Here is a 23,722-nt window from a genome sequence, read left to right as displayed (position 1 = left end):
AAAATATATTTTCCATTTTTGATAAACTTAGATCTTTGACAGATAAATTGGTGGGTTAGGAGTATGTTTGATATCAGGAAAGGAAGGGCTTTTGAGCCTTATGTTTCTGCGCCTGTGATGTGAAAGCCTGCATTCATCGAGTCCTTCAGCTGCAGTGTCGGAGAGTAGCAGCTGATAACACATTTTAGGTCACAGATTTGGGGCTCTGAACTGTTGCCTTGTGTCTCCTGCTTGGAGATCTCAGGCAGGCAAACTCAGCAACCTCTTTTAAAGCTCTTCTTAAAACTCACTTTTATCTGGTGGCTTTTTCTCAACTGATGTTATATGTTGTAATTATTGAAATGATTTTCTTGTTTTATATCTTGTGTTTTGGATTTTATTTACTTTTCTTATTTGACTTTACTGTAAAGCACTTTGTAACTTTAGTTTGAAAGGTGCTCTATGAATAAAGTTATTATTATTATTATTATTATTATTATTATTATTATTATTATTATTATTATTATTATTATTATTGTTGTTGTTGTTGTTGTTATCAGGATTAGCATTTTATGAGTCTACAGCCACACTAATGGCTGTACTGAGGCACAGTGGTGCTTTGAGCTAAATGCTAACATCATCATGCTAACATGCTGATAATCACAATGTTGTTGAGATAGTTCAGTCAAGGTTAGCAGTATGTATTATATCAGGAAGAGGGCCATGTATGGTATTTGATCACTTGGTTTCCTTGCTATGGTGAGACAACCTCAGTCAGACAGAGAGCATCAGATTACAGTGTAGTGTCTCTGAATTGTTGCCTTATTTATGTAATAAGACAAAGATGAATAATGTTCTTGTTTCATTATTATCAGAGATATTCTGTATTGTCTGCTCCCCTTTCTACCCTCTAAGTCTTCTTCCATTGCATACAAAAGGGTGCAGCAATAAACATTCACTATAGACCAGTAATATTTCCAGAGTGAAATGCATTTCAGGGAGCAATAACAAACATTTGTTGTACATCAACAGGAAGCAATTTCAGCTTCATTTCCCCTCTGGATTTGGAAGCAGCCTCAAGTAGGATTTGTCTTGTACATGCTGCTGTTGTTCATCAGTGAAAAGAAGTATTGTAAAACTTTTAAAGGCTTCCTGGAAGGATTACTACAATGAGCATTATAAATATTCAGCCCAGGAGCCAAAACACAGATTATGCTGATGACCACAGAGGATGGCATGAGGTCCAGTAAATTGTCAGTGTTTTTGTTAACTGGTCAAGATTGTCATTGACCCTTAGGGATTTTATTACTTTCCTGTAAATATTTGTTTTAGCAGCACTGACCGAGCGCATTCTGCTGCCCAGTTACCACTCTGTGTATTAACTGGAAGTCAGCCACTGTCCAGAAGCAAGCTGCTGCTGATTTGCTGTAGCTGTGTACCTGGTCGAGGGCCAGGATGACGACGTAGAAGCCTTTGTTCTCCAGTTTTGCTTTTCCTCTTAAACAGTTGAAGAAGACACAAATCTGAGGCACATTAAGGCGATCATGCAGATGAACTGCTGTTAAAAAATGCCTCTGAAAGTCCCTTGATTTTTTTTTATTTCTTGAGCCTCAAGATTTGAATAAATGAAAAAATTTTTCATTAAAAGTACTTGAGCTAGTAATCTGGCTTTATATTGACTGGCTGCACCCACTGATACTGAACAGAGAACCAACTGTTTATTAGTCGGGTCAACTTTCTAAGAATTTTATTGCATTTTTTCCTCATATCCTGAATATTTTTTCTCTCTCTGTCTTTAGTGAGAAAATGATGTGTTTTCTAGACTGAGAGCGAAGCAAGAACAACTGTGATCTTTGGTGGAGTCAACGTTTATTCTCCCCTCTACCACTCTTAATCCCCCTGTGTGTGAGAGACTGTTGGCCGTCACGCACATGTACAGTGTTTTCATTTAGGGCTGCTGCAATCACCTAACACACCCACAAGTGACCTGGGAATGTGTCTGGTCTGGTTACACACGTGCAGTCATAATATGCACACACACACTGCCTCCACTCCGCCCTGCAGCCCTGCAGTGTCAGCTGCCGTAAAGTTAATCCGATTTATTTGACATTGCCGTTTGCCTGGCCTGCTAATTTACACTTCAGAAATCAAAAATGAGTTAAGGCTATTGAATGTATCAAGATATTAGTTCGCTCTATCAGTTTGCTCTACTGGTGTGCTGCATGATTTCCTTTTTTATTCTTTGCTTTTAGCATTGTTTTGTGCTAAACGGTCATTCCTGTGTTGACTTTGCGCAGCACTTCCCAGAGATCACTGCTCCGTTTAACAAGTCCAGTCCTATGGCAACTTTTTCCTTTGGTTTCTGTTTAATGATGGGATTTGCTGCTCACACTAACCACACAATTGTTCTTCTATTTATTCCAACCAAGCACTGTTGCTGCTGCCAGAAACATAAAATGTGTCACTTCCTGTGTGCAGAATAGATTTTCCCAGGAAAGCCCTAACAGAGTGCTGAGAACAGCACATTTGCTATTGTGCTGGATCAGTTGGCAATAGACGTCTGTTGACATGACAATAACTAATTTTTTACAAGGTGTGTGAGTCTGTTCAGCTTATTATGCAAGCAACATAATGCAAAGTAATCCACATTTATATGTAACTCGCACACAAAAAAGTCACTGGGAAGTGAAGTGACAACATCTCAGCCAGGAAGCCCACTGAGCTCACAAAACACACTTTTTTCTCCTGTGCCTGTGTCATCACGTTCACTCACAGCCACTCCTTCAATGTGCGTCAAGCAGACGTCACACATTTTGTTGCAGTGGAGTCTCATAAATGTCATTTGGTGAATTTCATGAGGAAAGTGTGATCTGCAGACTTTACATTTCTTTTTTCCTAAATTCTGTGTTGGATTATGACCTCTTCTGACTGCTGATCATGAGCAAACCTCAGCACCAACTCATCCTGCCCACGATTGAAGATGAAGGCACCAAAACAAAAGAGACAAAGGACTTCTGTTGAAAATCTCACTTCTTAAAATACCTTTTCTGAATGTTGATGCAATAGGTTTTTTTTAACTCGCTTTCCTGCCCCCCTCCCTTCTCGTCTCTGAGGTATCCGTCCGCAGATGTTCTGCTCATAAACATTAAGAGGCACCTGCCTCTCCTCTGGTCATAACATCCTCACCCCCCGACTTCCATTTGGCAACATGGGCGTCTTCTCCGCCTCTCTTCCCCCACTGTCTGTCCCACCTTCGACTCTTTCAGATTACATAAATAACATGACATCTGCTGAGAAAGAATGTCTGTCTGCTCCTGTGTTTTCCATTAAGGCCCCCCAGACCCTGAAAGTGGTTTGGCCAGCAGAAAGATGTGGTTCTGACTCAAAGTCTCTGATAATCTGAATAGCTGTTTTCTGTCTGTGTCTCTGAAAGTCACGTGAACTGCCACAGCCTGCTCGTTGTTTACCTAAATGTCTATTTCCTGTCCGTCTGTTATTTGTGTGTGTAGATCATGCAGCAAATGAGTGACCATCGCTATGACAAACTGACGGTGCCTGATGACTTTGCTGCCAACTGCGTCTACATGAATCTGCCTAATAAGGGACCTGTGCTGCTGCACGCCACAGCAGAGCAGTATCCAGAGAGCGCAAAGGTGATGCTCAGCTCATTTCACATCCACACACAGTCACTTTGTCTCACGCATACAAACACACGGTTATTTACGATCCTGAGGTTAGACCTCAAGAAAAGAGAATAAGTGTCAGAACAGCCAGGTAGGTTTAGTGGCTTGAATTTAAAGAGCACTTGTCTTTGCTGCTCTCCATCCTGCCCAGACATCTGAGACAAACAACTGGCTGGAGAGGGAAACCCTGCAAGAATCTACGTGGTTGTTTTACACTGACCGCTGCAGGTCAACCACAACCAACACTGGCTTTACACAAAGGAAAGTGCAGTTTTATGTGAAGTGACCTTTTGTGGACGTGACTTCGACCGCAGAGTAAGAGCCTGAGGAGATGGAGTCCTCGGCAAAAAAACACCTTGGGCTCTTTTTCGCCTCATGATATTCAAAATAAAGCTTGTTAAAGCTGCTATAATCAATATTTTTCTGTTAACAATGGATCAAATGACTACATGCATGTGAAAGCGGTCACTGGTAGTGCTGAACTCAGAGACTTTTCAACTGACCGGGTGTTGTGGTTCCCCTCAGCTCCACAGAGCTGTTGTAGTCTTTAAGCTTGTTGTTTTGCTTTTACGGTCTCACCACTCTCATTCGCCTGGGTCCAGACCTTTGAAGCCACCCACTCCAAAGAGTTGATTCATCTGTCATCATGAGGTGAAACAGTGGTTTCTTATCTGAAAACGCAGATGATCCAATGTGTCTGATATCAGGCAGCACTTTCATCAGTGCCAGTGAAAAAACTCATTGATGAATGAATGTATGCGTCCTGCTTTAATAGCAGACAGACAAAGTCGGCGGCTAGCTGGTGAACTTAGTGGAACAGCTGAAGAACCAGATATTTCCTTCAGGGGTTGGTGGAGACCAAACCAAAGCTAAATTAAGAGTGAATGTTGCATTTTTGTTTGCCAGGTGAACCCAGTCACAAACCCAAATGAATGCTATTGGTGTGTCAATAAGCCACTGTTTGCTAACATGGCGATTCTTTGTTTAGATCCACTTTAGCTTCCACAAAGCGGTCGCTTGGGGATTGTAAAAGAAGACATAATGCCAAAGATTTCTCTTAAAGATGCATCCCTGACTATTCCATTTGAGATGAAAGTAAAATGGTTTGCTGTTCCATAGAAAAACCCTTGGGCCTGTGGTTGCCAAGCTGGTACTATTCCAGAAAGGGAAATACCAAAAGAAATATATAAGGATGAGACTAATTTCAAGGAAATATCGAAGGCTATCGAATTGCCTTGGGCGTCCTCTTAACAGCTATCCTTAACATGTGTTCTCTGTTAAACTATCATGTGCTGTATGCTGGCTCAACGTACCTGGCTGAACTCATTACTGACAGAGTCTCACACTATCATTGTATGAACACATACAACCACAACCATTCTTTAGTTACTTTCAGACATACAGCGACCTACTTGAAAACAACGCCAAGATGTGCCGTTCGCTGAGGACACTTGCATCTTGTTTTCCACAGTAACTCACCGTGAATGACGTGTTATTATCTCACTTTGTCTGCTGGGGTTGGAAAGGCTGAGCCATAGCTGTGTTATTTAGATGCTTTTGGGTCACTCCACATCACAACAAGTCAGAGGGATTCTCACAGGATCGAACTCAGCACCCTACAATCTGCAGAGACAGTGCTCAGACCTCAAAATGTACTCTGTGGTTAAAACCCCAACCTCCGCCAGCTATTTTTAGAAGCAAGAATTCACAAAATTATGCGTCTTTGGACATAGATCTATGGTGAGGGCTCAGTTTTCCAGGAAGATTAACTGAGGGAATTCAACTGGAGCATATTTGTGTAACTCATGCTTCCTGCTTCGGTCGCACCTTTTAACGGATCATTTGGAGCAATATTTGAGAAATGTACATTTGTTCCATGATACAGTTTCCTTTTATAATGTTAAAACCCACCAGAAATTGGCCAAACCCCTGTTTAAAAATGGTAGCTTAAAGAAAATGGAAAAAATATAAATAGCACAAGACATAACGTAAGCAGTAAGACAGCAGGAATAGTTTTATCATGCCTTGTTGTACAGTAAGTCTACACTTGGCGCACGTTTCCCAAGGGAACTTGTTGCTTTTTCCTTCAATGAGATGTAGAGATTTCTCAGCACAACCGCAGAGACATTCTGCAAGACTTCTGCTGCTTTCTAACTCCAAACATTGTCTGTTCTAATCTCCGGTCTATTTTTAGTTTGCTCGTGAAGTTACATAAGAGTCCCACATTAACAAAGGCAGGGGGTCATGAGAGAGGATTGGTGGGGTCGGAGGGGGTGGAGACAGGACATCTTTAATGGTTAGCAGTGGCGACGGCTCTAGAGGGCTCAGGTTGGAGATAAAGAAACTGAGCACACAGAAGGCCCAGTGAAAAATAGAAGCCCCTACTGTGTAGGACCATGCCACCCTCCGACCCAACATATAAATCTCAACCACAGTAATGAGAACTCGGCTGGAAATGTTCAGAAAAAGAGACACTGTGGAGGTGGAGATGCTATAAACAGCAGGGGATTTACCGATGTTGTTTCTGGGGAGTTTTACAAAAGCACAACCTTTCCTGAACCTTCCCTCTGATCATATGAAGAAGTTTTTAGATTTTTTTTTTTTGGATGGCAGTGCCGCTCGCTCACGTGGTCTAAAACTTTGGTTCAGACTGGAGTGTCTTTACAAGTGTTGGATGGATTCCCAGACAGATGTTCATGTTCTCCAGAGGATGATTCTGTCTGATTTTTATTCCCCCCCCCCCCCCGGGATTTTAAATAAGGTTCATTTGTTTGCTTTGTTTTCTTGAGAAACATGTCCACAACTATTGGACAGCCATGAAACTCGGTGCACGCATTCATGGTGCCCAGAGGATGAATTCCAATGACTTTGCCAGAGGCAAAATTTAAATGTATCCAATACTTTAGTTTGTGACATATACCTGCAAAAACGTGATTAATGATATGAAAATTGTGTAGCAAAAAAGACATAATTTAAGTGGTGTAATGCTGTTACACATGAGTATGATAGTGCAGTGCCCACATTACACAAAATGTCTTGGGTAGAGAAGAATCAGGAGCTAGAAGGCACATGAGCTTTAAACATGGCGACTGGTTCACCAGAGGCTTCATCGGCCGTATTGCATCATGAGATAAGAATTTGTTTAGCTGGTCGTTCTGGCTGAGCCCTCAGGTTTATGTGCCGCAAGGTCTCGCTCAGTATCACAGCAGGGTTGAAGCGAGAGTTTAAAGAGAAAAATATCCTGGTTTGGATGTCTGGTAGGAAAACACTGGTTTTCTTCTGGAAAATGTCCACAGGGTGACACACTACTTTACGAGGGTCTTTTGAGAATGTCGTAATAGTTCTCACTCCCATCTTTTTTTTCTGTTTTGCTGGGAGACCAGGAAACCTTCTTGAACCTACTTCACATTTTGTGTGTCTCTGCAGGGCTTTTATATCATATCAGTCATATGACAAGTCAACAAGTACACAAACTTGTTGTGTTGCATAAGTTCTTCCTTTCACTTTGACTGCTGTGAGCTGAGCAGTGCTTCAGCCTTATTTAAACAGCTTGTTCTAGTGCTGACTGGTCAATACACTGCCTCATACATCTGGCATCCAAGGGCAGAGTCAGGAGGTATGTATCTGTTGCAATGACAATATCTATTTTGTGTTTGATTATTTCTTGAATTTTTTAGAAGGGCAGTTTTTTTGATTACCAATATATCATCGCTTTGAACTCTTTTTTTTCCAGTGATATGTGGCAGAACACTGTGAGGATCTGTTCAGTTTCATCCAGGAGAATTCTAGCCAGAATAATCTTAAAAGGCAGGATGACAGTTTTTCCAACCAAAGCCTCATCTGTGTGTCTCCCGCAGGTGTTCGAGAAGTTTAAGGACCACATGCTGATCCCTGTGTGCAACAAGGAGAAGGTCAAAGTGGACGGAGCCCTCACATGCTGCTCTGTGCTCATCAACAAGAAGGCCAACATCTGAGCGCACTCACCGGGGGGAGGGGGGGTCTCTCAGTGCACAGTAACCAACTGAGCCTGAATCCGTTCACCAAGGATCCCGAGGTGTAGCAAAACTATCTTTGCACTTAGAGGACGGATAGGCAAGTTTGTTGTTGCTGAGGGACAGAGAAAATATAAATCAAAGGGAATCAGCCGCTCTCCTCTCTCCTGCAAAACACTCAGATTACATCACAAAATCTTTACAAGTGTGTGCGAATCATTTAGCCAACATTAGTTAAGTTCATTTTGTCTCTATCTGAATTAAAATATTACATTAAATTAGTCCTTTTTCTCTTGATTTGGATACATTCTAACATGCTGAACAAAAAGAGCAGGCTTCGGGTCATAAATTCACCCCGTGTCAAGCCACATGTGTTTTGACTATTCTATTCTTAATAACCAGCCTGCAATCTATTGAAATTCGATTCTAATTAATTACAAATCTAATGAATGAAGATCTGATCTGAGATCATAAGCCTGCTAATCCTTGATTGCTGTTGGATTGCTGTTGGATTTTTGCAGCCCTTTAAGGGAGCCATAGAGAGCAGAGCACTGGACCAACACAACCAGACGGATCTGTTTGATTGTTTTTGTTGCCATTGAAAAGCAGGCTTACATTACAGTCAGCAGTTGCGCTGCTGGTTTATGAATTACATAACTAACACTGACATCTATAGTGGAAATGTAAACAGTTGATTTCTGCTGCTTACATTCGCCATGTTAACTGTGATTTGATTTTGTGTGTGTTTGGTTATATAATGGCGCTCAGTTTGTACTTTTCAAGAACTGCATTTTGGGGCAAGATGAGGGAAAAAAATCCTACTGTAATATGAAAATCTCTTTGTCGCCGTTGCTTTGTAGCGGTACTCAAATGTATTTGTTAAATTCCTGCTAATTCTTTACAGTTGGTGCTGAGTGAATTTCTTGACTGTAAATCATTCAAAACCACTGACAGACGATGATGTATTTTAGAAAATGCATGGTCATTATCTGTGAAGTTGTTTTAATTCCTCATTTTCAAAATTCTGTTCTTGAAGAACCTTCTAGAGATATTCTACCTTTTGGTACGATCGCAGTATCATGATTATTGGTTTGTTTGTTTTTTTTGACTGATTTGTGAAGTACTGCCATTGAGACCTGAGGTGCTCTTACTTTTCACAAGTATTGCTTATTAATCATTGCTATTGATCGTACAGTACTGGAAACCACGTTTGAGTGATCTGAATAATTGCCTCCAGCAAGAGAAGCTAACAGAAGGATTTTCATTGATTCTTACGAGACCGTGGCCATTTTGCTGAAAGGTATATTCTGCAGGGATTATCGGTTACACTTTGTAAACATGGCATTCAAACTCTGCCCTTCCTCCATGGCTCAGCGCCACCAGAGGTGCACTGGACCCTTCAAGCTGCCACTCAAGGAATGTACATGTGCTGTAATAGAAAAGCCAATACTTCAGCAAGCTAACTACGCTAACCAGTGACACCGACCTGTCCAACAGAAACAGGCTACATGCCAAATGCCCAAAGGTTGCTGCCCAGAATTGTCCCAATCACAGCAAAATAACAACACATACAGGTAGAATCTCTGCAGATAAATACACTGCCACAAACTTCTAGTAAGTGATGATTGAGGGGGCTTACTCTTGTATCTAAATCTATAGATTGTTTTTTCAGCAAGAACCTGCATACTGTAGTATACCTGAAAGCAATTTTGCATCCCTCCTGGTAAGCCTTTGTTTAGATTCATGTGGGGATGCAAATTCATCCCCTACAGATAAGATACTCCTTCACACAGAACTAAGCTTTCATTTGGTCCAACATAACACCTCTCCTCCTTTTAATTTACAATGCTTGAATGGAAAACTAACAACGTCACTCCTGCTGAATGATTCTGAATCCACTCTAGTTTTCTCACATTAGTTCTGCCCATGTTGTCGATTACACTGGCTCTTTTTTTTTTTGCTCCTGTCTGGCAGTTTTTGCTCCAGAACTGGTTAAGAGCACGCTGTGAAGCTGATGTCTGTTCCCCTTAAAATGTAACTGCAGTGAAAGAGTCTGCAATCAGTATGCAGAAAAAGCTATGCTTGGTGTGTTTCCATGTGTGTTTACAATGGCAACTGCCAGCAGGAGTTTAGAGGATGTTGGTGAGCTCTGTTTCGGTGGTCATGTTTGAGGCCTGTAGCCATGGTGTATGTAAACATGTACACTGTGCATACACTCTATACTGTACATGTTAAAGCCCATCAGATCTGAATCCATGTTGTTTCTCAATGTGATTGTAAGTGAAAGTTGAGGAAATGACATCAGGAGGTGATTCAGCCTTCCTCCATAGACGTTTGTGTATGGGCAAGCGGGCAGTGATGATGAAACATGGAAAGAATTCCTGCTGGGAGGAGAGGCTTGTACACCAGTAAACACTGACTCTCTTAAACGTTCTCTGTCTTTCTCCTGACTGTCTCACTCTCAGCACTCACTTTCTCCCACCCTCTGCTATTGCCTCATAGACGAGCTGGGCTAATTTATGGCCATGATATCATACAGTCTGGCAAACGCTGTAGATGTGATGGCCTGCTGTTAAAAGTGTGACACTAGTAGTATATTTAACAGAGGGTGGCTGGCTGGGTGCAGGGTGATAGCATAGTTGCAGAGCATCCAGTTCTGATTCTCACGCAGTTACTCCAGGCAGGAACAGTCATACACTGTATGATTAGAACAACGTCAACCATTGGATTTTATGCAAGTAAAGTCATTTCATCTAAAATTGTCAACCACTCTCACATTGCTCCAAATCACCTCTTGGTTGTACAGCTCGAGGGCACCATAACCTTTTCCAAGCACTGATTTAAAATCAGAATAACATTTAATACATTTTTGGCTCTTGGATGGTGAGCCTCAATGTGAGTAACTGCTCCTGAAAAAGTGTGCTAACTTTGCTGAGGGCTTATTTATCACTCTTACTAATCCCCACACTTATCCAAGTTGTCACTGATGTTGTGTTTGCTGCTATTCCAACTCAGGTCTCTTGGTTTTCATACAAGTTGTGAGTAATAATTATTTGAGTCATCTTAAATTGAGCCTTTCATCTACTTTCTTTAATAAATTGATATCTAGCATTCAACTGTGTTGTATGTTGTTGTTTTTTTTAAAATTGTGGTCACAATCATCTCCAGATGTGGAGGTTGACTTTAACTTTCATTCCATGGTCATGAAATTCATTTTAATTTATATTTTATTTAGCCGCTCTTGGTCATATATTTACAGACGTAATTCTCAAAGAGAACGTTGGTATGTAGACCATCAATCATCGTCAGGTGAGATAAAAACAAACCTGAACCTGGGCCAAAATCTAACTGTTCTCTCGTTTTCAGGGGTGTGGTGCGGCGCCCCCCAACCTTTTTTGCGCCACGGACCGGTTCCACATAAAGCAATAATTTGCCGGACCGGCAAACGAATAAAAACAGATTATTAAAAATGCAACTCACCATTAGCCTGAATGTAGCTGTTGTAATTAGTGGGGGCCCTGCGCTTGTTTCTCTTCAACGAGAAGGCTTCATTGCCTCATTTGCCAGCCTGTCGCCACATATTGCGCAGAGCGGGCTCGGTGCGCGACAATCACGCGCGTGTTTTAAGTAGGACTGCTGATATTGTCTCTTAAATGCAGCTCTCTTTTTCTTGGAAGTTGTAGGCTCTTCTTCTTCTGTGTCATCATTTGGCCCTTTCCCCTTTCCGAAGAAGCTCTCCAAAGACTTTTTTAAACTAAATTTTGCTAGCTTGTGGGCTTACTTTTTTACTACTGTATCACGTAAGATAAGTACCGAGATGAGCGGGTTGACGTGTGTAGGGGCACAAAACTGCTACATGCTTTTAATTCAAGCTGACTCCACCCAGCTGTTATTATCATTTTTATTATCCATAGTGTGTGTGTCCCGGGTCGGATCCATAGTGGGATCCCGGCCCGGCTTGTCGTCGTTGTTGCTGTTATCATCATCATCATCATCATCATCATCATCATCATCATCATCATCATCATCATCAATGTATGTGTGTCGGGTCAGATCCCGGGTCGGATTGACCACTGACAGACTTAGCTTATTCAAAAGGCTGCAGCTCGACTATGAACCAGAACCATGAGACAGAGTCTTGTTTTAGTTGCTCTGCACTGACTTCCCGTAACTGTTATTATTATTATTATTAGTTTGTGTGTGTGTTTGACATGTGTACAGAGGCACAGGCTGATGCACCTAATTTTCAAAATAAAACTTCTTCCAGACTCTGATCAATAAAATATTACCGATACTGGTCCGTGGGCCAGTGGTTGGGGACCGCTGGTGGAGAATAACCAGTGTTGTCTCAGTGAGACGCTGCTGTGACAACACATCTCTGCCTGTTGAGCTCTGCTTCCACCTAGTGACACCGAAACTGTCAGGACAGACAACAAGATTTGTATCCACAAACACCACAGTGCAGTGGAGGCAAGAAAGCTGCTGTTCAGTAAGCTGCTTCAGTGAGTTCAAAACGCTTGAGTGTCTCGTTTCTTATGATTGATTTCACCAGAGAGTGGAAGAAAAACAGCTTTCCAATGTTTATTGCCAAAATACAAACCCTTACAGTACAATGTAATGCATAATGAACTGAAAGTTTGTCTCGGATGCTACATGTAATGCAAGAACAAAGAAATATATACAATATTAATGAGGGTTTAACAGCAAACAATGGCAAGACAATGAAAAAGATCTGGAAAAAAAAAACCATCATTTAGAATAGTAGGACAATATACAGAGGAAATGAGAGTAAGTTACATTCAAATGCTAAATATAAAAATGTACAAACTCAAACTGACACCATGTGTAATATCCCTCCTGGCGCCTTCTTTAAAAATATTTTTCTTATGTTTTTAACTTTATCTAAGGTACTGTGAGTGTAGAACAGTACTCTGAAGAGCACCAGTTATTGTCAACAGGAGCTACACAGTACAGTCCTCTGGACCACCAAAGCCACTGAGTGGGGTCTTTTCTTGCAGTCTCACACACTATCTTGTGAGCTACTGTTCCCTCTAGTGGACATAAACTGATAAAGCAGCACATAAACTGCCAGCCCTGATGTGGAGGAAACCTTATACATGATTACAAATATAAAAGTAATATATAATATGTCTAAATATCTTCAAAGCATCTGAGCCAAAAGCTTGAACTGTTCTAGTTTTTTTTTTTTTTTTTTTTTTTTTTTCAAAAGTTGATTTTACCTTCAGATTTGTGGCACTTTAATGCCACACTTTAATGGATGCCATGATCCAAACTAACCCCATTACAATGTCAATACACACCTTAAGCCACAGGCTGCATCAATCCTCAAATAAATCATTGTGTGATTTCATTCCTATTCCAACAACTGGAGCTCCTGGTGCAGTAAATTTGGATGTTTAAGCCTGCATCAATTTCTTCTTTCTTGTGTCAGTAAAACAGTGCATAGTATACATCAAACATGCATCAGTGGAAAGAAAGCACACTTGTTATACCACACATTTAGCTACAGGGCAAATTAGTATAGAGGTTACCTGGCCCCCGAGCAGCAGTGACCTTGCAGTTGAGTATGTGTGCAGGCTCAGCCAGAGGCAGGTAGGAGTGGTTAAGAAAGTCGGTGTCAAAACAGGATGGGGTGCAGACTGAGCCACCAGTGCAGGAAGAGTGACATGTTTGGATGAGCTCGCCCTTCACCGCCAGGCCTTCTGTCTCTCTAACATGCTCGTCCACATACTTGTTTCCTTTTAGGCACTGAATGACATTGTCCTTGTTCAGAGTCACATAGTCCGGAAAGCTTACAGACCCAGGACTTCCATTTACTGATTCTCTGCTGGAGAAGCTTCTCTCTGCTGACAGGAGCTGGGTGGATTCCTCTGATGGCTTCCCCAATCCTGAAACCTCATCTTCAGACATGATCTCCACCACAGATGAAGTGATTTCGTCAGAGCACTGCTTTGGTGTTAATGGAGGATTCTGTGGTGTGAACAAAAAGAAATTCATTTTTTTAAGACCTGGAAATTGAGTATAAATTGCAAATGATGGAACTGAGTTACTTAAGCCTAGTTTACATTTTATTACTACTTAGATGTCATTATGATTATCAGTTCGATGTCAGAATATATAGATGAATAAATAGATGCATCCCATCCCATTACACAAACCTTACACCACAGTGTAAGTGTGGGGAATTGTAATTTCACGTACTATACAACATTCTGTGATAAAATGATTTACCCATTTCTGCCCATTCATCTCTGTCAGAAAGCCTTGTAGGACTTTGTCAAGGTTGGGCACCGGTGGCCACAAAAACAGCTTGAGCTTACTGTAAAAGTGGACATAATAACAGACATGTAAAGAGTCTTCAAACAGTGTGGTCAAGAAGGTCATTAAAAGAATTAGTTAAATGTTTCGGACATTAATTAGTTAGTGGTCTGAAATGACTTTCAGAATATGAAATGTCAGAAAACTAAAATACAAAATGTTATGTTGAGAAGTGGCTGGCTGCACTCTGTTGGATGGTCGTACCTGAGATACGTGGGAAAAAAGGAGATGATGATGATAACAGTTATCAGCATGGAGACGGGGACACACAGCAAGAGCAACACACCTGTAGAGGTTATTTATATCGCATTAAGATAAGCTAACAACTGCATTTAAGAGGTTCACAACAATTCTTCACCTAAAACGACAGTAGACTAAGAATCTAAGGCTGCTGCATTTGGTGCCAGTTCACAAGATTTTGGTAGTGATTTTTATAGAAGTCAGTGGGGATTACTCAATAAATGAATGCATTTTACACTGGTGTTTGTCAGCCTCAGCGTAAGCTTACCTCTGTCAGTGGGGGTGTCACCAGTAAGCACATGTGACCAGTCACTCCAGTGGCCTGAGTAGATGGGCCCAGTAGGTTTTGCTCTGAACTTAACACTGTACTGACTACCTGTTGGAGCCTCTAGACAAGTGCCAGTCTCAGGACCCTTTAGGGACATCGTCTGGGTACAGAAAGGTTGATTTGACATTCAGTGTTTGGAAAAGTGGTGATGTGCTTTATGTTCTCTATAGCTTTTTCAGTTCCTTAGAAATACACGTTTTGAAATAAATCTATGTTTTCCATTTTCTAAATATTGTTGCATTCGCACAAAATATTTTTGCATTTCCTCATGTTTTTGCTCATTACATTCTCTTGCAACATTCGGCGTTCAAACAATATAATAGATCATCTTGCTGATGTTTTTACTTTGAACTTGTCCTTGTATGTAGAACTGAAAATTCCATTCTTTGGAGCCATCTACTGGTAATATCAAAAACACTGTGGCATGACAGCCCACAGCCACAGCCATTGGAATAATGCCAAAGATACTATATTCAGTTATAATCCTACAAAGAAGACTCCAAGTATACTAATTCAAATATAAAATAAATATTGCAAGGGAATCTGAAAGTTATGAGGGAACACAAAAGAACTGGAAAGGAATGCAAAGTCTTGTGACTGAACACAAATCACTACAAGAAAAAATCTGAAACAAAGAATCCTGCAGTATCTCAACCAGTAAAAAGATAAAGAAAAATATAAAATTGTGGCCATGAATTGTACCATCCATGTTTCCCTCCCTCTGAACTGGTAGCTGACTTCATACTGCAGGTGAACCGGCAGGGACGGAAGTGGAGCCTCCCATTTGAAGCACAACTTATCTTTCTCCAGTGTTCTTCTAAGATGACGTGGTGGGGATGTTTTGACTAAAAACAAAAAGTGCACAAAGTCATGGAACCACACTTTCTCTGAGGCCTGATGGAAAACACATAAGAGGTCAAGAGAGAGGCGGCAATCAGGCTACTTGGGCTCTTACTACGACATGAACAGAGCTGCAACTGATAATGAGTTTCATTGCTGATTGATCTATTAGTTGTTTAGTGCATAAAATGTCAGAAAATGTGAACAATGTCAGTCAGTGTTTCCTAAAGTCAGAGACAAAATCCTCAAATGTCAACAATATTCAGTTTACTGTCATAGAGTAGAAAAGAAACTAGAAAGTATCCACAATTAAGCAGCTGGTATCAGAGAATTTTGATTTTTTGTTAAAAAAAAATTATTCAAGCCGATTACTTGATTATCAAAATATTTGGATATTATCAGTTGACAACCAATCCATCCTAATCATTGCAGGCCTACTACTACTACAGTAATGGAAAAATGCAGTCTGCCTAAATCCTGTCAGTAATCCAGAGATCTTAGCTATGTTGATCTAGCATGTAGCTGTTTCTGTGAGCCAATGGGCTAACCTGTCTGCCATGGTCAGGAGTCACAGATAGAAGGTCTGTTATAGTAAGCATTACTGGTAAACGCATGCTTGAGCAAATGTCATTTTTAATTGTAGATTTAATCCATGTATAAACTCTCTGGAGATCTGCCTCTGAAGTATCTCTGAGGAAAATTAAATGAAAATAAAAATTTAAAAAACAAGAACAGACAGCACATTAAACCAAAATCACTCACTGCTCTTGTGGAGGGTGAACTCTTGAGTGTAGAATGTTCTGCTGAGTGGAGCTGGAAAGCTGCTGAGCTTGACTCTGACTTTTCTGGACTCATCTCCATGGAAACGACACAGGTCGGTATGGCTCCTGTCAGCGAGACACTCTGTCCATTGTGTCCAGCCTAGACCTTCACTGTAAGGGTTGTGATATCATCGTGTCAAATCACAGCCAAAGTTAACGGAGTTGGAGTTAATCCAAAGCACTAAACATGTTTTCTTGCAGTTACGTTATGATAGAGAGATCTGAGGACTTTTATCAATCAATGATGTGTAGAAATGTTCTGATTTTTTAAATCAGTGGTTCTGAAACTGCTCAGTAGTTTGCTGATGTTATTGTGCTGATCGTTGTTTCCTTTGTATGAGTTGCTTCCCTGGTCCTGGGTAATGATTAACAACAGTTGTGGGGTGGTGGGCATGCCAGAAAGGTTTGAGAACCACTGTAAAGTAATGTACCTGAGACCCATCATGTAGGAAAGTCTGTATTCATTCTCTACACCATATCTGCTCCCATTCCACTGACAGGTGATGTTTTGCAGGTCTGAGGTGTAGCACATAAGTGAAATATCATCTGAAAAAGAGAAAGAAAATCTCCATCAAATAATGCATCTGTGACAGAAGAGATCACTGGATGAGACGTTTCACTGTGATGAAAATCTCTTAACCCTGAACTCTTACTCCACCCATCACTGTCATCCATTCAGACATTCACACTCTCTTCTCACGTGGACACACCTGCACCCTGGGGAGCCACAGCTCGCGCAGGCTGTGACCAGCTGCTCCAGTGTCCTGTGTTTGATTTAAAGGCACATTTGACGGTGACCTGGACTTCAACCTCCTCTCCTGGTACCAAAGAGTCTAGTATGTCGCCCTTTTTTGCCTGTAAAAATCACAAACATCATAGATTTTACATTATTTAAAGAGCTTTTTTACTCACTGTACTCTAATTACAGATACAGGCCTGCAGGAGACGGAAGGTCGTGAATGAAAATGAAAATACAGGTTACAGAGTTTAGTGTAATTAATATGTTTGTCTGAGTAAAAGAAAATAAATCAGTGATGCGTAGGAGCCAGTAAAAAGTGATCAGATGAGTCATAGATATTAGTCATTGATCCTGGCACATACGAAAGGGAAAAATAATAAAGTAAAATCACCTCTAGAGCCAAGTAGAGCTTTCACACACACTTAACTTGCAGTATTATTACCTCCAATAAGGAGGTTATGTTTTCAGTCCAGTTTGCTGGTGTGTAACTAGGATTACTGATTAACGACGGGACCAATTTTCATGAAACTTGGTTGAAGGGTGTAGCTTGTGCCAAGGAAGAACTCATTGTTGTGGAGTGGATCCGAATCACGTGGCAGACAAATTATTTTCCACTTTCATTGACGTTGCAAGATAAAGGTCATACATGTTAAAATCCAGTAGATGGTAGTAAAGTTCAGTAGTGAAGTTACATAGCTGTTGAAGAAATATGACCCCACAGTCACAGGCAGCAGTAATCCACTGGGGGAGCCAACACATGATTCTCAAACTTCATACAGAGAGCAACCGTTATGGAGCATTCAGGGACAGTGGTTTGGTTTCATGGGAGAACTGGTACAACTGTAACATCAACACAACTGTAACAAAGCTTTTATCTCAAACTAAGGTGTGGGAACATAAAAACACAAATCATGTAACTAATTGTACTCTCAGTCTGTGTGTATGTGTACCTCTTTTGTCTTCACTCCCAGCCCCTCGGAGGAGAAGCGAATCCTATATGTCACATGATTTTCAATGTTGCTCGGGACCTTAAAGTCCCACAAAACCTGCAGCTGTCCTGGATGGCCATTTGGATGTAAAGACACATTGAATGGAGGACCCAGAAGAACTAGAGACAAAAAGGCAATGGGAAAATAAGCAAGAACACATTAGAGAATCAGAAGTGGAACTGATATGATGAAGAGAGCAAATGGAGTTAGAAGGGAATGATTTTGAAAAAGCTGAATAACAATAATAATTAAAAAATAATAATAATGAACTTTATATTCATACAAATTAGATTGTAGATGTGTATTTGGCCAGAAGCACTACTCATACATGTGTTTTCTGTCTTTTCTGTCTTTTTTTATTCTTCAGCAAGGATCTATCTATTTCCATTCCTGTTGTTGCTGTGTAAGTCAATATTGCAAAAAGAAATGCCTTACAGTGGTCCTCCACACAGACAGTCCGTTTGTAGAGGCTGACGTTGGTGTTGTGCTCCATCACTTCAAGGTGTATATCCACAAACAAGAAAACATCCACGTCAGGAAATGAGTAGACGTGGAGGAAAGTTCCCTCTTCTGTTTTCTGAACAGACATTTCACACCTTGTCTCTCTAGGCAGTGACAAACACAGTAGACATTTGGATATATACAGAGAAATGCAGTTCAAAGTGTTTTGCAGGTGACAAATAAGACCACTGAAGGAAGTAAAAAATGTGTAAGGTTCAAATGTCAATAAAAAAGGAGAAATATAATAGTTACATTATTTAAAGTGAGAAAAAAATGTGATGGTTCTTATGTAAGTTTACATTAAACCTGTAGTCCTGTGGAGAAGGGTGGAGAAGACAGTGAATAATAGTTACCAAAAGTTCACACTAATACTAATGCACAGGAAGATATAAAATTAAATAAGTAGCATGTCAAAAGTATGAAAAATTCCTAACAATCTAAGTCAAAGTATTGTGAAAGAAAGCACTGTGTAAATGATTTGAGACTTTCTAAGGTCCCTTTATATACAACACACAATGAATTCACCATGTATAACATACCTGTGAACCCTGTAGAACAAATCATAAGTCGTGTCGTCTGAAGTCTCAAAGAAACAGGTGAAATCCCGTCCTGTCCGGGTGAAACATTTAGGATTCTGCTCATCCCGTAACAGCAAAACATCTGCTCCAGAAATGACAAATGCAACACGAGCACTCCTGGGATGAAACAAGTTCCTGAAAGATCTTTGTGACACAAGACGGCTTTGTACAATGTGGTATTTTGTTCACACAACCTGTTTGCACAAAATTACATTTTCCCATAATGGAAGTCAGATTGATTGATATGATTCAAATCATACTTCTTGTTCATGGCCTACCTTCTCTTAACAGATGATCAACTGTCCCATCCTTGCAATGCATCCCAGGCACAAAGCCCACTTGTATGCACAAGTTAATAAGGAGTATCTCCAACACGCAGGGCGAATTCATAGTAGACTGAGGTATTAAGAGGAGTTAAGTATCCTAAACAGCCATGGCATTTAGACTAACACAACACAAGCTTGTGTATGTGCATTGTGTGTATTGTCTCTTCTTCTGGTTTTGAGTGGGCATGGGTGGGTAGGATTTAGCAGTACTGAGGGCTTGGCCCAATGTGACAGGTTGTGCTCAGAGCAGGAAGTGTGCTTTGTACAGTGGAAGAAGCACCAAAAACAAAAAAGGCAGTTTGGGAGGAGTGATTGAGAGTAAACATGAATGACATATTTCATTTCTTTTGGTGAACAACCTGATACAATAGCTAACAGCACATGCTGCTGCTGCTGAAAACTAGTGCATGTTTCAGTCCATCTTCTGGCAGGGTTGGCACTTTTTTTTCCTCACAATTTAATCAAGGGTATGGAGAGAGATTAATCACAAACAAAGGTTTTATGAGCTCATGGACGTTAGGAAATCTAGGAATGAAGAATACTCAGAGATGTCATGGAGAGCTTCACAAGCTTCAAGTTGTTTGGTGTCCACATACATAAGACCCTTTCTCAGTGTCTCAATGCCTCCTCCCTGATGAAGAACACACAAGAGTGGTTATACCATCTGAGGAGGCTGAAAAAATTGCCCCAAAAGTCTCTCTTGATTTTTTCTGCTGACTTACCACATCCTGACCCGTGCAAAGCAAGAAGGTACACCAGGTCCTATTATTCAAACATTGCTCTGCTAATACAGGCATTCATCATGTAAGTCAACTGAAATGCTCCTCACCCTCAAGCTAATTTGGTTCTTTAAGCAGTTAGCGAATTGATGAGTTGATCTAAGAAGCTGATCAAGATTTATTGAACAGCACACTCTTACTTAGAAATAAACTTGGAAAATATATTCCTCTTCAACATGACTGCTCTGATTGGCTGCTACAGACAACTCATTTACACACTACAAAGGCCTGTCTGAATCAGACTCCATCTGAAAGACATTGACTAATCATTCCAAGTCTTAACAAATGTATACTTCTGAAAGGGCCTGCAGTTTAGTGCTTCAATGAGAAATTCCCATCAAAATGTTTGATTGAGTGATGATGAATGATTATTTCACCAAACAGCCTATTTATGCAGTTATCCACACATAAGATCAACAAGGTTTCTAAAAACTTCATCATTACCAACCTCAGCCACTTCCCCTTCCACTTACCAAACACTACAGGACAATAAATGCCTGCTCAGTCATTAAAAAAAACAAAAAAACAACCCCCCCCCCCCCCCCCCCCCACACACACAAAAAAAAAACCTTCTTCCCAAAAATGTTCTCTCAGTGAAGCACTGCTTTCACCCAGAGACTGTTATCCAGCCAAACACTACCATTCAACAATACCTCAACACCCCCTGACAAGACATTGCACCCCAAATACAGTTTGTACCTGCTGCTGACGCTGGTATGCTACCTCCAGCTCCAAACTAAACCAAGCAACCAACAAGGTGGTCCTTTAGTATTTAGTCTGCAGTTGGCACTTTGCTTCCTGTGCTTGGGTTGCACTACATTTGTCACAGGGGTGTGATAGAGCAGCTGTGCTTTGATAACTATCTGATGTACAGGATTGCTAGATGCGATCTTTTTTAAGAATGCAGCACGCCTGATGAGCAGAGCTCTCTGCCCACCACAGCTTTTTCACGTCACTGTGCTACATCAGTCTCCTCTTTGTTGTGTAATCTTGTACAATCTAATGCAAAGTGTTGCTCTAATACATTTCTAATCCTTATAATTAAGCTGAAACCCTTTGAACTGATTGTTGGTCAACAGAAAATTGATTGGTTGAAATTTTGATGATGAATTGAAATTAAAAATTAATTCATTTTTAAGTAATAAGTAATTCAGTCATTTTTAAGTATTCCAGACTCAAGTGTACATTGATTGGTTGAATATATGACCCAATACAGTGGTGGCAACCACCATGTTTAAAAACCAACCTGTTCTCACGCCCTACTTATCACATGTTAATCAATGTCAGTCCATTGGAAAGCTAATTGCAAGATTAAAATAGACAATTTTCAGTAAATGCAATCAATAAAATTTACTCTGTGTCCTATTTACAAAACCATATAATAATCAAATATGTGCCCCTACAATGTAAAATGTAATCTTTTGTAATCTTGATGTTTTGTGCAGGATATTTATCCTCAGAAATTTCAGAACACAGTGTACTTCTCGTGTAATTGGGCAGCCATGAAAAGATCTTACTGTAAACCAGTGAAAGGTGGGTCAAGAAAACATCAATTTCTGGAATTTCCCAAGCTCAAAAACTAGTAATTAACTCTACACTAATAACGAAAACAGAGAGCATGAGGTGCTACTACCAGGAAAACATAGTTCTCTGCAGATGCATTCTGACCACAGACTGATAGAATCTCTACCAACTTAGTGAGGCTGAGATGGCACCCTACACTTGAAGCTGTTCAAGAAACTAGATGTTTCTGACACTGACAACAACATAACTTCTAAAACAATACACCAAACTAACTAAACAGCCATAAATGGCATAAATGTCTGTCAAGGTACTTATATGACAAATTGCGGAAGTGTTCAGGTTTCCTTGGTGGAGACATTCTCATATCACTGGACCAGTGTTTACCAGTGCTTAATATTCATACAAGACTGATCAAGAGCAGCATATGTTTGAATATACAACCTGCTGCTGGACAACTGCTAGAACAAATCAATTAATTTTCTCTTCAGATTTGTGTAAAGAATGCTATGACTAAATCATGGACTAACCAACCTAAAGTACAAGTGCTGAGGTCACAAAGGGGGGAAAAAGAAGGAACAAGGCTAAGAGGATTCCAGCGTGACACAGTGTCATGGCAAATCCTCATGAACTACTTGAAACTAACAGGTTGCCACTAACGGACGACAACTGTAAACAACAAAGTGTAACAGCTCAGTTAGCTACTGGCTTACAACAATGGTAACCACATTAGATGGACTTGATTTGAGAAGTCCCCAACCAGAACAAAAAAATCTTAATGTTTTACAGGAACAGTCTGCATCTTTCCACAGACTAAACGAGTTTGCTCTTCTTTCTTGACCGTTAAGGTGTTTCACAGTTCTAACGGCATTCAGCAAGTTGGGGCAGTGAACTGCCCAGTCTGTTCTACTGGATTTCAACATTGGTTTTGCCCCAGAAAACACTTAAACAAAAATACATTTTAAGATTAAACCTGGATGGATAGGAGGTTAAATAAGTGCTGAATTTTCCTTTTTCATAACACTGCATGTGACTGAATCAGGGAACAACAGGTTGAGTTACAGTCAGGGACGGACTGGGACAAGAAATCGGCCCTGGCATATTGGACCAGACCGGCCCACCACATTTGATAATGCGCACCGTTTCGGTCTTTTCAGTCTCTTGAATGTGTATACCAACTGTGCAACTCTTTAAAACCACGTACCTTAAGCCATGCAATGAGTTAATGGGAATCAATGAGAGTGGACACATTAAATATTTCCAAAAAGTCTAATTTATTAACACTACAAAAAAGTACACTCCACCACTCCCTCACAGTAATGGATCTTTAAGCAGAATTCATCCTATTGGGTGTACTCATGTGTTTCAGGGAGGAAGAAAAAAGAAAGAATAGAGATGAGAAATGATGGATCAGATGCTAACTCTTCCAAGAGTAGTACTCAATAAACTGTGAAGTGACCCAATCCAAAAGGATGAAAGTAGCTGAACTCCTGAATGAACTTTGAACTCTGAGCATGTATGTTTGAGAGAGAGAGAGAGAGAGAGAGAGAGAGAGAGAGAGAGAGAGAGAGATTTAATTATTGGTCATTCTTAAAGATAAAAATAGCAGCTTAGAAACTGAAAACTTAAGAGGGATGATGACATACATACATACACAATGTCTTAAAAAAAAAAAAAAAAAACTTGCGTATACAGGTATTATAAACTAACTAGAATACAAACTAACCTGGCCATAGAACATTAGCCAGAAATATGTTATTGACGTTTTATCATTGTCAGATTTACCAAGGCGTTGGGTTGCTTTCCTCATGACAAGTGTTCTGAAAGCAGTCCAGCTTACCGCAGGTTTTACTGCATGTCCCTGTTCAATGTCGCCAACAGCACCACTGTCATCGGCCACGGGAGCTGATGAAGGGCCTGCCGTGGCAAACGTAGCAGAATTTTTTGCGCATTTGGCAGCGTTGGCTTGAAGAGCCTGCTTCTTTTTCTCTCGCAGTTTCTCTGCACCTCCTTTTCGTTTTCTCTCCATTCTCGCAGATCCTTACACGTTACGTTACCGACGTAAAA

At 40.5% G+C, this 23,722-nt stretch overlaps 2 protein-coding genes across 5 annotated transcripts in view; one reads left to right on the top strand and one right to left on the bottom strand.

The window, feature by feature from the left end:
* Nucleotides 1-10,764, top strand: part of ddah1 (dimethylarginine dimethylaminohydrolase 1) — a 75,043-nt gene extending 64,279 nt beyond the window's left edge. For all 4 annotated transcript variants that reach the window (XM_070961295.1, XM_070961292.1, XM_070961293.1 and 1 more), the window contains 2 exons: nt 3,489-3,632; nt 7,520-10,764. In XM_070961295.1, coding sequence (XP_070817396.1) covers nt 3,489-3,632; nt 7,520-7,636 — 261 coding nt within the window. In that variant the 3' untranslated portion in view covers nt 7,637-10,764. The remainder of the gene's footprint in view (nt 1-3,488; nt 3,633-7,519) is intronic.
* A 2,114-nt stretch (nt 10,765-12,878) lies between these two features.
* On the bottom strand, nt 12,879-19,526 carry mpl (MPL proto-oncogene, thrombopoietin receptor). Its single transcript, XM_070961193.1, has 12 exons — nt 19,308-19,526; nt 18,991-19,111; nt 18,386-18,555; nt 17,912-18,069; nt 16,933-17,077; nt 16,654-16,768; nt 16,164-16,333; nt 15,264-15,406; nt 14,502-14,661; nt 14,198-14,279; nt 13,907-13,994; nt 12,879-13,645 (listed from the first exon to the last, which is right to left on the bottom strand). Exons 1-12 carry the CDS (start codon nt 19,417-19,419, stop codon nt 13,175-13,177), a joined length of 1,935 nt encoding a protein of 644 aa, XP_070817294.1. The 5' UTR covers nt 19,420-19,526; the 3' UTR covers nt 12,879-13,174.
* Between the last annotated feature and the right edge of the window lie 4,196 nt (nt 19,527-23,722).

Source organism: Chaetodon trifascialis, chromosome 4, assembly GCF_039877785.1.
Source record: "Chaetodon trifascialis isolate fChaTrf1 chromosome 4, fChaTrf1.hap1, whole genome shotgun sequence".
Lineage (NCBI taxonomy): Eukaryota > Metazoa > Chordata > Actinopteri > Chaetodontiformes > Chaetodontidae > Chaetodon > Chaetodon trifascialis.
The sequence above is the reverse complement of the archived record's forward strand: the minus strand, read 5'-3'. Positions and strand labels throughout refer to the sequence as shown.